Source organism: Panthera leo, chromosome B4, assembly GCF_018350215.1.
Source record: "Panthera leo isolate Ple1 chromosome B4, P.leo_Ple1_pat1.1, whole genome shotgun sequence".
In the NCBI taxonomy this organism is placed as follows: Eukaryota; Metazoa; Chordata; class Mammalia; order Carnivora; family Felidae; genus Panthera; species Panthera leo.
The window spans coordinates 98,597,388-98,610,625 of record NC_056685.1 but is presented as its reverse complement, the minus strand read 5'-3'; the positions used below and the strand labels follow the sequence as shown (position 1 = coordinate 98,610,625).

The 13,238-nt window shown below is 34.0% G+C and overlaps 1 protein-coding gene across 1 annotated transcript in view; it reads right to left on the bottom strand.

Annotated features, from left to right (window-relative positions):
• Positions 1 to 291: 291 nt before the first annotated feature.
• The window catches only part of GLIPR1L1 (GLIPR1 like 1), a 36,073-nt gene continuing 23,126 nt past the window's right edge, over positions 292 to 13,238 (bottom strand). The window contains exons 4-6 of the mRNA XM_042944644.1: positions 5,527 to 5,615; positions 535 to 561; positions 292 to 445 (exon numbers count right to left, since the gene is read on the bottom strand). Coding sequence (XP_042800578.1) covers positions 354 to 445; positions 535 to 561; positions 5,527 to 5,615 — 208 coding nt within the window. The 3' untranslated portion in view covers positions 292 to 353. The remainder of the gene's footprint in view (positions 446 to 534; positions 562 to 5,526; positions 5,616 to 13,238) is intronic.

The following is a 13,238-nucleotide window of genomic DNA, read 5'->3' as shown; positions in this document are numbered from 1 at the left end:
TTGTATTTAATAGTCGCTTGTGGTTTGCCTCCCTCACTCTCTGTTTGTATCTTTTTTTTCCCCTTCGCTTCCCCATAGTCTTCTGTTAAGTTTCTCAAGATCCACATATAAGTGAAGCATATATCTGCCCTTCTCTGAGTGACTTATTTCACTCAGCATAATTTTTTTAAAAAAACCTTTTTTTGTTGTAACCCTTCTATACTACAATACGCTTTTGTTAAAATCAGACATTAAACTCGGATAACAGACAAAAGTGTAGAAATTTTAAGAATTAAACTGATGAGAGTTACATTTAGCCATAAACTATTCATTTATTGTCATGTCTGAGAATTTTTCTTGTATGTAAATGATGATTAAAATAGTCTTAGAAGAACAGAAACTAGGCACAATGAATTACATGATATCTGCTGAGGTGCCTTCCCTTGTGGACTCCAATTTGGATATTCTGTCAATAAAACACAACAGTTAAAAGCTCCATTTAGTTTCAAGGGGAGGAAGTAATTGAATCAATATTGAAATAGTTTGATAACGTACTTTCAGTCTTATCAAGTTCTTTATTACCTAAGATAGAAAAATATTAGAGAATTAAAGACATTCACTTGCTTTTCTGGCCTTTTAAATAAGATAATAAACTTAGGAAACTTAGTTTAGCTTTAAACTTAGTTTAACTTAAGAAAATTAAAGCTTCCTCCCCCAATCCCACAGTGGTTAAAAATCTATATGGTATCCCTGCCAGCAGTCATGTCAACAGATATTTCTAGAGCAGCTCTCATGTTGAAGGCAAAAAAGCCTAAACTCAACAAAACTATATAAAGGAGTTAACTTTACTTGTGGCACTCTGCCATGGCCTTTATTCCCTGAAAAAGAATGTAATTCTTTCATGTTGACTTTTTAGTACCCAGAGCCCTCCATTAAATATTTCATTCCTTTCTGGTGTGGTTCTTGTTCCAAAATTTGCTCTATGTCTTTCCCTCATCATTTTTTCTTTTCCCTGTCTTTAACAAGCTCCTGCATTTTTTAGGAATTCATTTGTTTATTTTTTATTCATTCATTCACTTTTTCAGTGTCTACTATGTATCGAACATAATTATAGGCTTTGGGTATAAATAGTTATCAGGAAAAAATAAAGTTTCCTTACAGAAAAGTAAGGGGAGAAAAATCTATCATCAATTTTAAAATCAATAAATAAAAATGAATAAAGTTTATCATTGCAGAGAGTGATTAGTGCTATGAAAAACACAAACTAGGTCAAATGATAGAAAATAATGAGGCCTTAACTATAATAGTAGCCAAAGTTTATTGAGAACTTCTTTAACTTGGGGACAAATCACTCACCTTCTGAGTTAAGCCATCTGACTCTAAGACCTATACATTTAGCCCTTATGCTATATCTCCTCCCGTCTCTCAAAAAGGAAGTCAGCAAAACTAAAAATTGAGTTTATATAAACACTGATCAACATAAAAGAGAAAAGGCACAAATCAAAAATCATAGGCTTTAAACAAGTGGAAACCAGAGCAAAGATGTTTCTTTCCCAATTTATCTATAGATTCAATGTAATTCCAACCAAAATTTCAAGGTCTTCTGTGGAATTGATAAGCTTATCCTAACATTAATTTGCAAGAGCAGAGGTCCAAGAAGAGCCAAGTAATTTCTGAATAATTTAGAAAAGAAACAAGTTGGGAAAACAGCTCCTACCAGACAGCAAATGTTAACATAGACTTTGAAGCTGTGTGGTGCTCTCTTGGAAACCCATTGTTAATAACTGCTGGAATCTTGGGATGTAGAAACGTATGACAGACAAAAGTCCTCATTAAGCACAACTAGAAAATCCAGATAAAGTACAACAAGAAAGTGTTTAAGAGCCTCAGAGATTTCCTAAAGCAACAAAGACTGGAGGGTCAAGATTTTAGAGCTGTAGATCCACGGAGAGATGGGCTGGTGTTATGAAAGCTGCTTTTTTCTCTGGAGCCATTTGTTCATTTGGGGCACAGGTATAGGGCTAAAAATCTGGGCTTTGCCCAGGCAGAGGTTGATGTTTGGGAAATAGAACCAGCAGAGCTTTTGTTAGTCTTGTAAGACTAGAGAGAGAAAATTGGAGAATTGAGTAGTTCAAGATCTGGGTGAAAGGTAAAGGTGGAGGAGAGGAAATGAGCCAAAGAGATGGCCATTTTGTACTCAAACTATTTGTTTAATTTGGAAGCTATGAGGGGCAGGAGGCTAAAATCCTAGGGTGAAATTCTCTGGAAAGCAAAGCAGATTTTTCAGTAATTTCAGAGTGCTAAAGCAATAAGCATTGGAATTCAGAACCCATTAGGAAAAGGCAACATTGAACACACCAGTGTCTCAGTGGAAAGTCCTAGAAGTCTACCCTTAGAACAGGGTCAAACAGTGGAAAGCCCTAGAAGTCTACACCCGTAGAACAGGGCCAAACCCTTACATGAATTCTAAGCCAGCGTTGACTAAGTTGTGTTTGGATTAAGGTGAACAACCCCGACTCTTTCTGTTCAGCAGAGGAAAAGGAGAACTCTACATTTTTGTTTTACACATGTTGTTAGATGTTTAAAAGAAACTTAATAGGCGTATACCAAGTGTTTTTGTAATGTACTGCTATGAAGCAAACTTCCCGAATTAAAGAGCTTAAAACAATAACAATTTGTTATTATTTCTTACAATTATCTGGATTGGCTGACTCTGGCAGGCAATTATTCTGCTCCATGTAATGTCATCGGGTCTCAAAGACATAGCTGCCTATAGCTGGAGTGCAACCGGGGTTGAAACAGAAAGATGACCTGTCCTCTTCCGAGGCTTTTCTCAGTGTGACCTCTCCAGCAGGAGGGGACGAATTTCTGGAAATGCTGGGAGCTTCCATCAGAACAAAAACCTAAGTTGCCAAGTCTCCTCTAAAGGGTAGGCCCAGAACTGGCACAACATGAAGGCCTTATTCAAGGGGAGGAGAAATAGTCTCCACTTTTTTGGGAGGAGTGGCATATGTATAAGGAGGAGAGGAATCATTATTGGCCATCTTTAAAGACAAGTCACCACACCAACAAACAGAGCATATTACCAAAACCAAAAGAAAACAAAACAATCTTGGAACTAGAAACAGAACCACAGGTGATCCAGATGCTGGAGATTTCAGAAAGAGGATGGAGTATTTGAGGGTGGTGTTCATGGAGCTTAGTGTGTCAAAAGGAGGATAACAAAAAATGGTAGGGGAGAAAAGGAAGAGCCAGAACGATCATGCCTGGGCTTGTTGATCTTGGAAGACAGTCATATTTTTCTCTAATTGGAGTAAGAAGAAATTGAGGAATTTTAAGAAAAGTGATTTGGGGGTGCCTGGGTGGCTCAGTCGGTTAAGCGTCCAACTTTGGCTTGGGTCATGATCTCACGGTTCGTGGGTTCAAGCCCCACATCGGGCTCTGTGCTGACAGCTCAGAGCCCAGAGCCTGTTTCAGATTCTGTGTCTCCCTCTCTCTATGCCCCTCCCCAACTCATGTTCTGTCTCCCTCTGTCTCAAAAATAAATAAACATTAAAAAAAAATTTTTTTTAAGTGATTTGATCTCGATTTTCTGTAAAACAATTTGGAGAAGAGGAGAAGTGGGAAACTACTAGTTCAGGTGAGAAATAACAGTGGCCTACATACTGGACAGGAAGGAGAAGTAAAAAAAAAAAAGAGAGAGAAAGTGCCAAATTATGGAAAGAGTCCAAATGTCCATCTACTGATGAATGGATAAAGAAGATGTGGTATATGTATATACATATATATATGTATATATATATATATACATATATATATGTATATACACATACACACACACATATATGTATACGTATATACATATATATACATATATATATGCATATACACATATATAATGGAATATTACTCAGGGATCAAAAAGAATGAAATCTTGCCATTTGCAACAACATGGATGGAACTGGAATGTATTATGCTAAGTGAAAAAAGTCAGTCACAGAAAGGTAAATATCATATGATTTCATTCATATGTGGAACTTAAGAAACAAAACAGATGCACATAGGGGAAGGGAAGGGAAAATAAGATAAAAACAGAGAGGGAAGCAAACCATAAGAGACTCTTAAATACAGAGAACAAACTGAGGCTTGCTGGCCGGGTGTTGAGTGGGAGGTGGGATAAATGGGTGATGGGCATTGAGGAGCGCACTTTTTGGGAAGAACACTGGGTGTTAAATATGTAACGGATGAATCACTAAATACTACTCCTGAAACCATTATTACACAATACATTAACTAACTTGAATTTAAATGAAATTTGAAAAAGAAGAGCGATACGTATCACTGTTATTTTTATGCCCTTTTAATTAAAAAATATTAATTTTCAAGTAGGAGATATATAATCAATTTATGTTTTAAGCTGCTTTGAATGAAATTTAAAATTAGAGAGGCCATACTTCCGACTCATTGTTTAACTGAAGTATAATATGAATATGGAAGTATGCGTACCTCATAAATGGAAAGATTGATAAATTATTACAAAGTGAACAGATGTAGATCACCATAGCATAGGTGTAGAAAGTCATTCTTGCATCCTCTTCTACTCAACTAATTCCTCTTTCCTCTCTAAAGGTAACCATATCCTGACTCCAAATGCCAAAGGTAGATTAGTTTGGCTGATTTTTGAACTTTATATAAATGAATCATTTAATATGGATTCTTTTTGTGTCTTCTTTTGTGGCACCAAATCTTCTCTTCCTACTCTTCTCCTTCCTAATCCCCCTCCTCCTCACAATTTTCAGGTCATCTCTCTTCCCGTTTCACTCAAAATTCTTTTTCAATACAGAATATAGGCACTTATCCTTAAAAAAAATCCTCTGTTGTGAGAACCAAAAGGCTGATAATGGAAGAGAAACATAGTAGCTTTAAATCGCAATTCATTTGGACATCGGTTAATGCATTACTTCTGAATGAGCCACTATTTTAACAATAACTAATAAAAGGAGGTGATTAGAAGCAAATACAAATATACCTCAACGAATAGTTATTTTGAGTATAGTAGCAAACTGGATCATACTTATATCTTACTCCTTTCTGTCCTTTAGCTTGAAAGGAAAAATAATCAGTGAAGAAAGGAGGGATCATCTGAATTTAAATATGATAATTAGTTCATGGGATGCCTGGGTGGCTCACTAGTTTGAGCTTCTGACTTCAGCTCAGGTCATGATCTCACAGCTAGTGGTTTCAAGTCACGCATCAGGCTCTGTGCTGACAGCTCAGAGCCTGGAGCCTGCTTTGGATTCTGTGTCTCCCTCCCTCTCTGACCCTCCCCCACTCATGCTCTGTCTCTCTCCCACTCTCTGTCTCAAAAATAAACATTAAAAAAATTTAAACATAATTTATGACAAATGATTTATATCATCATATAGCAGCAATCAAATCTTGTCAATAACTCTCTATACACTTGAGGATCCAAATTTTAAAATACAATTAATTCATGGAAACTTTGCTCTCAGAATAAAATGAATTTTTTTTTTCCTTTTTGCTTACGGCAGAGCTTGTTTTCGCAGGTTTCTTCTTTTGCACACAAAGAGCAGGATACTCCTCTAGTGTAAGGGGGCCTATTTGGAAAATTTCCTCTGTAAAAAAAGAGAACCATTGGTTAGCCAAAGGGCTATTAATTTCTCTAAATTTGTGCATGAATTTATGCACGTTGTTTTGGTCACTCACTCATGAATGTTTAAAAGGAAAAATAACAATTTTTGTCCCAAGTTTATGCTCCTTTATTTTGTAAAATGAAACCATTAGAACTGTTCTTTACAGATGTCCCTAATCCACACAACAGTTATATTCTTGAATATTTTATAGAATACAAATTAGGTGTGAATCCAATATAATTATGCATGGGATAGCCACAAAGTTTTTGTAGTAAACACTGTGATTATCTCTTGATTTTATAAATAGAATAAATACAATTTAAATTGCAAGTGGAAACATGCTTTATATACAATACACTAGTTCTTACGTAGTTCGGTTTGATGAGGTACCAAAAAGATTTGCAACTATTATGCCTGCTTTTCAGTAAGGTAAATTGTTACATTTAAGAAACCTCTTCTCCACCCCACACCCATCTCTGTATCTGTGGAAGACTTTGAAAAGTATTACGTACCTAGAGTACACAAAGAAAAACATTAATAACATGAGTAGTAGTATTCCATTAAAGAATATGCTGCAATTTATTTATTCAACTGTTGATGGACATTTGGGTTATTACAGATTTTGACTATTACAAATAAAGTTACTGTGCACACTTTGAACATTATTCTACAAGTCTTTATGTGGACCTACATTTCCTTGGATAAATACCTAGAAGTGAAATGAATAGATCATGTGCTAGGTGCATATTTAACTTTTTATGTAACTACCACACAGGTTTTACAAAGTAGTTGTAACACTATATTTTTGCCAGCAGTCTTGAGAATTCTAATTGCTTTACTTCCTTGTCTGGATTTGGATTGGCCAGTCCTTAGCCATTCTAATTGTGTAGTGGTATTCATTGTAGTTTTAATGTGTGTTTCCCTAATGATTAATGATGTTGAGAATTTTTTCTTGTGCTTATTTGCCATCTGCATTTCTTCCCTGTTAATCTTTTGTCCATTTAAAAAAAATTTAAGGGGCGCCTGGGTGGCTCAGTCGGTTGGGTGGCCGACTTCGGCTCGGGTCATGATCTCGCGGTCCGTGGGTTCAAGCCCCGCGTCGGGCTCTGTGCTGATAGCTTGGAGCCTGTTTCGGATTCTGTGTCTCCCTCTCTCTGACCCTCCCCCATTCATGCTCTGTCTCTCTCTGTCTCAAAAATAAATAAACATTAAAAAATTAAAAAAAAAATAAATAAAAAAAATTTAAATTTTAAGTTTTCCTAATATTGAATTGTGAGAGTTCATTGCATATTCTCAATCTTTATTATAGATGCTTTACAAACATTTTCTCCCTGAGGCATGTTTTTTCATTTTCTTACCAGTGTCTTTGAAAAACATTAATTTTAAATGTTAATTAAACCCAATTTATCAATTTGTTCCTTTATGGATCATGGCTTTGATGTGATAGCTAAAAAAAATTGGGGGCTATCTTAAGGTCACAAAGGCTTCATCTGTGTTTTCTTCCAACAGTTTTGGGTTGGAACATTTAGGTCTATGATCCGTTTTGAGTTCATTATTATAGGTTGTGTGTTGTGTAGATCTAAGTTTATTTTTGTTTTTTATATATGGATGATAAACTGTTCCAGAACCATTTGTTTAAAAATCTTTTTTACATTGCATTGTCTTTGTGCATTTTTGGAAAATTAGTTGAACATATGTGAACAACCATGTATGGGGTTTATTTCTGAACTCTACATTCTGTTCCACTGATCTAATTTAATTTTACATTAATATCACAATGTTGTGATTATTCTAGCTTTAATAATTCTGAAAAACATAATGTTAGCTCTACAATTTTTTTCAGCATTGATTTGGCTATTCTAAGTCCTTTTCGTTTCCATAAGAATTTTATGATCAGTCTGTCAATTTCTACAATAAAAATCTGGAATTTTTATTGGGATTGTACTGAATTTATAGGTCAATTCAGTGAAAATCGCATCTTAACAATATTGAGTCTTTTAATCCATTAATAAGGTATAATCTCTCCCATTGTTTCTTTGTTAATTTCTGTCATGAATATATTTTTTTAAATGTTTATTTATTAATTTTGAGAGAGAGCATGTACACATTGCACAACCAGGGGAGTGGGAAGAGAGAATTACAAGCAGGCTCTGTGCTCTCAGTGCAAAGCCCAGTGGGGGGGCCAATCCCACGAATGGTGAGATCATGACCTGAGCTGAAATCAAGTGGGACACTTAACCAAATGAGTCACCCAGATACCCCTGTCATGAATATTGTGTAGTTTCCAGTATATAGGTCTTTTGTATCTTCTGCCAGATTTATCCCTAGATAATTTATATTTTTGATGCAGTTATAAATGGTAGTTATTTTAATTCAATTTATGATTGTTTATTGCTAGTATATGGACATGTAATTGAGTTTTTGTATATTGATCTTATATCCTGAAAAATTGCTAAATTTACTTAATAGTTTTAGAAGAATTTTCATAGATTCCATTAGATTTTTTTTATATAGACCTATAGACCAGAAGTCAGCAAAGTATGACACATAGGCCAAATCTGGCCTGCTTTTGTGTAGTCTGCAAGCAAAGAATTTTTTTTTTTTTTTAATTCTTAATGGACTTTTTAAAACAAAATAAAAACAAAGATGAAGGTAACAGAATGTATATGGCATGCAAAGCCTAGCATATTTACTCTTTGGTACTTTGCAAAAAGTGTTTTACTATTGGTATAATATTATATATAGGTTTTTCACAGATGCCCTTTATTAGGTTTAGGAAGTTCCCTTCTGTTTCCAGCTTGCTGAGAGCTTTTATCAGGAATGAATGTTTGGCTTTTTCTCAATCTGTTGAGATGATCATGTGATCTTTATTTTTAGGTTGATTTCTATGGTGAATTACAGTGATGGATGTATTTAGAATGCTACATCACCCTTATATTCCTGGAATAAATTCTATTTGGACAAGGTGTATTATGCTTTTACTATATTGTTGGATTCAAATGCTAAATTTTGTTTATAATTTTGTACCTATGTTCATAAGAGATACTGCTCTGTGGTTTTCCTTGATTTCATTTATCCTTTGCAGTTTGTGTTCCTGGAGGAACTTTTCCATTTCATTCAGGTTGCTTCTTGATTAACCCTACTGTCATTTTGAAATGACCTTCTTTATTTCTGGTATTATTCTTTGCTCTATAATCCACATTATCTGTTATTAATATAGATGCTGCTGCTTTCTTTTACCTAATGTTAGCATAGTAAACCTTTTTCCATTCTTGTACTTTTAATCTATTTTTGTTTGTTTTTTGATTTATTTTAATTGTATTTATGTATGTATGTATATATTTATTTATTTATGTAAATTCCAGGTGTAGTCAACATGCAGGGTTATATTAATTTCAGATGTATAATATAGTGATTATACATATATAATGTACATTATATGTATATTATACATATATGTATAATATAGTGATTCAATAATCACTATACATTACTCAGTGTTTATCATGAAAAGTGTACTCTTTTAATTCCTTCCTATTCCCATTCCTCCACCTACTTCCCCTCTAGTAACCATTAGTATGTTCTCTGTTGTTAAGAATCTGTTTTTTTGGTTTGTCCCTTTTTTTCTTTGTTTTGTTTCTTAGATTCCATAAATGTGAAATCATATGATATTTTTCTTTCTCTGGATGACTTATTTCACTTAGCATTATACTGTCTAAATCCATCCATGTTCTTGCAAGTGGCAAGATTTTATTCTTTTTTATGGCTGAGTAATATTCCATTATATATATATGGCTTCTTTATCCATTCATCAATTGATGGACAGCTGGGTTGCTTCCATAATTTCGCTATTGTAAATAATGCTGCAATAAACATAGGGATACATATATATTTTTGAATTACTGTTTACATGTTCTTTGGATAAATACCCCATAGTGGAATTACTGGATCATATGGTAATTCTGTTTTCCACAGTAGCTATAGCAGTTTGCATTCTCACCAACAGTGCATGAGGGTTCCTTTTTCTTCACATCCTCACCAATACTTGTTGTTTCATTAGTTTGTTATATTAGCCATTCTGACAGGTGTGAGGTGATACCTCATTGTGGTTTTGATTTGCATTTCCCTGATGATAAGTGATGTTGAGCATCTTTTCATATGTCTTTTGGACATGTGTATGTCTTCTTTGGAGAAATGTCTATTCATGTCTTTGACCCATTTTTATTTTTGTTAATGTTTATTTATTTTTGGGAATAAAAGAGTGCGTGCAAATGCACACACAAGCAGGGGAGGGGCAGAGGGTAGGGGGACAGTGGATCTGAAGTGGGCTCTGTGCTGACAGCAGAGAGCCTGATATGGGGCTAGAACTCTAGAACTCACAAACTATGAGATTATGACCTGACCTGAAGTTGGATGCTTAACTTACTGAGCCACTCAGGTGCCCCTGTTTGACCCACTTTTAATTGGATTATTTGTTTTTGTGTGTTGACTTGTATAAGTTCTGTATACATTTTGGATACTAATCCTTTATCACATATGTCATTTCCAAATATCTTTCTCCCATTCAGTAAGTTGTCTTTTAGTTTTGTTGATTATTTCCTTAACTGAGCTGAAGCTTTTTATTTTTATATAGTCCCAATAGTTTATTTTTACTTTTGTTTCCCTTGCCTTGGGAGACATATCTAGAAAAATGTTGCTATGACCAATGTCAGAAAAATTACTGCCTATGTTCTCTTACAGGATTTTAATGGTTTCATGTCTCACATTTAGGTCCTTAATCCATTTTAAGTTTATTTTTGTATATGGTGTAAGAAAGTGGTCCAGTGTAATTTTTTTTTCTTTTTTTTTTTTTTTTTTTTTTTTTTTTGCATGTAGCTGTCCAGCTTTCTCAGCACCATTTGTTGAAGGGACTGTCTTTTTTCCATTGCATATTCTTGTCTTCTTTGTCAAAGATTAATCGACCGTATAATCATGGGTTTCTTTTGGGGCTCCCTATTCTCTTCTATTGATCTTTGTGTCTGTTTTTGTGTCAGTACCATGCTGTTTTGATTATTATAGGTTTGTAATAGATCTTGAAATCTAGGATTGTGATACTTCCATTTTTATTCTTTTTCAAGATTGCTTTGACTATTTGATATCTTCTGTGGTTCTGTACAAACTTTAGCATTATTTGTTCTACTTTTGTGAAAAATGCTATTGGTATTTTGATAGGGATTGCATTAAGCCTATAGATGCTTTGGGTAGTATAGACATTTTTAACAATACTTGTTCTTTCAATTCATGAGCATGGAATATCTTTCCATTTATTTCTGTTGTCTTCGATTTCTTTCATCAATGTTTTATAGTCTTTCACCTCCTTGGTTAAATTTATTCCTAGATATTTCATTATTTTTGGTGAAACTGTAAATTGGATTGTTTTCTTAATTTCTCTTTCTGCTACTTTATTATTAGTGTATAGAAATGCAATGAATTTCTCTACATTGATTTTGTATCCTGCAACCTTACTGAATTCATTTATCAGTTCTAGTAGTTTTTTTGGTGGAGTTTAGGGTTTTCTATATATAATATCATGACATATGCAAATAATGAAAGTTTTACTTCTTCCTTACCAATCTGGATTCCTTTTATTTCTTTTTCTTCCTGATTGCTGTGTCTATGTTGAATAAAAGTGGTGAGAGTGGACATTCTTGTCTTGTTTCTGATCTTAGGGGGAAAACTCTCCGTTTTTTACCATTGAGTATGATATTAGCTGTGGGTTTTTCATATATGGCCTTTGTTATGTTGGCGTCTGTTCCCTCTAAACCTACTTTGTTGAGGGTTTTTTATCATGAATGGATGTTGTACTTTGTCAAATGTTTTTTCTGCATCTATTGAAATGATCATATGTTTTTCATCCTTTCTCTTATTGATGTGATATATCATGTTAATTGATTTGTGAATATTGAACCACCTTTGCATCCCAGGAATAAATCTCACTTGATCATGGTGAATGATTTTTAAATGTATTGTTGGGTTTGGTTTGCTAATATTTTGTTGAGAATTTTTGCATCTGTGTTCATCAGAGATATTGTCCTACAGTACTCCTTTTTTTGTGATGTCTTTATCTGGTTTTTCTATCAAGGTAGTAGCCTCATTGAATGAATTTTAAAATTTTCCTTTTTCTATTTTTTGGAATAGTTTGAGAAGACAAAGAATTACTTCTTTAAATGTTTGGGAGAATTCACCTGTGAAGTCATCTGGTTCTGAACTTTTGTTTTTTGGGGAGTTTTTTGATTACTGATTCAATTTCATTTCTGATAATCAATCTGATCAAATTTTCTACTTCTTCCTGATTCAGTTTTTGTAGGTTATATGTTTCTAGGAATTTATTCACTTCTTCTAGGTTGTCCAATTTGTTGGTATATAATTTTTCATAATATTCTCTTAGAATTTTTTATATGTCTATGGTATCATTTGTTATTTATTCTCTTTCATTTATGATTTTATTTGAGTACTGCCACTCTCTTTTTTTTTTTTTTCAGTGAGTCCAACTAAAGGTTTATCAATTTTGGTTATCTTTTCAAAGAACCAGATTCTAGTTTCATAAATTTGTTCTATTGTGTGTCTTTCTTTCTTTCATTCTTTTTTTCTTTCTTTCCTTTTTTTTTTTTAGTTTCTATTTTGTGTATTTCTGCCCTAATCTTTATTATATCTTTCCTTCTGATGTTTTGGGGTTTTTTCTTTTTCTTTTTTAAACGTTTATTTATTTATTTTGAGAGAGAAAGAGAGACTGTGAGTAGGGGAGGGGCAGAGAGAGAGGGAGAGAGTCCCAAGCAGGCTCCAAGCTCAGCACAGAGCCTGATGCGGGGCTTAATCACACAACCCTGGGATCATGACCTGAGCAGAAATCAAGAATCAGATGCTTAACCAACTGAGCTACCCATGTGCCCCTGTTTCTTTTCTTTTTGAGCTCCTTTAAGTAAAGGTTAGGTTATTTATTTGAGATTTTTCTTGCTTCTTGCAGTAGGTTTGTATTATTATAAATGTCCATCTTAGAGCAGCTTTTGCTGCATCCCAAAGGTTTTGGACTGTTGTGTTTTCATTTTCATTTGTCTCCATGTATTTTTTGTATTTCCCCTTTGATTTCTTATTTGACTCATTTGTTGTTTAGTAGGATATTATTTAACCTCTGTATATTTATGTTCTTTACAGACTTTTTCTTGTGGTTGATTTCTTGTTATTTCCGTCTTTATATTTAAAGTGTGCTTTCATAGGGGTGCCTGGCTGTGTCAGTCAGTGGAGCATGTAACTCTAGATCTCAGGGTTCTGAGTTAGAACCCCACATTGGGTGTAAAGATTACTTAAAAATAAAATCTTAAAAGAAATAAAATGTGCTCCTGCAGGCAGAATATAATTGGTTCTTGAGTTCTTATCCAATCTTGCAATCTCCTCCTTTTATTTTGGGTATACCATTTACATTTGATGTGATTATTGATTCAAGTTAGGTTGAGGCTATCATTTTATTTATTCTGTTTGTCTCATCTGTTTGTTGTTCCCTTTTCCTCTTTTTCTGCCTTTCTTTGTATTAATTGAATATTTTGAAATCTAATTTTACATGCTTTGCTG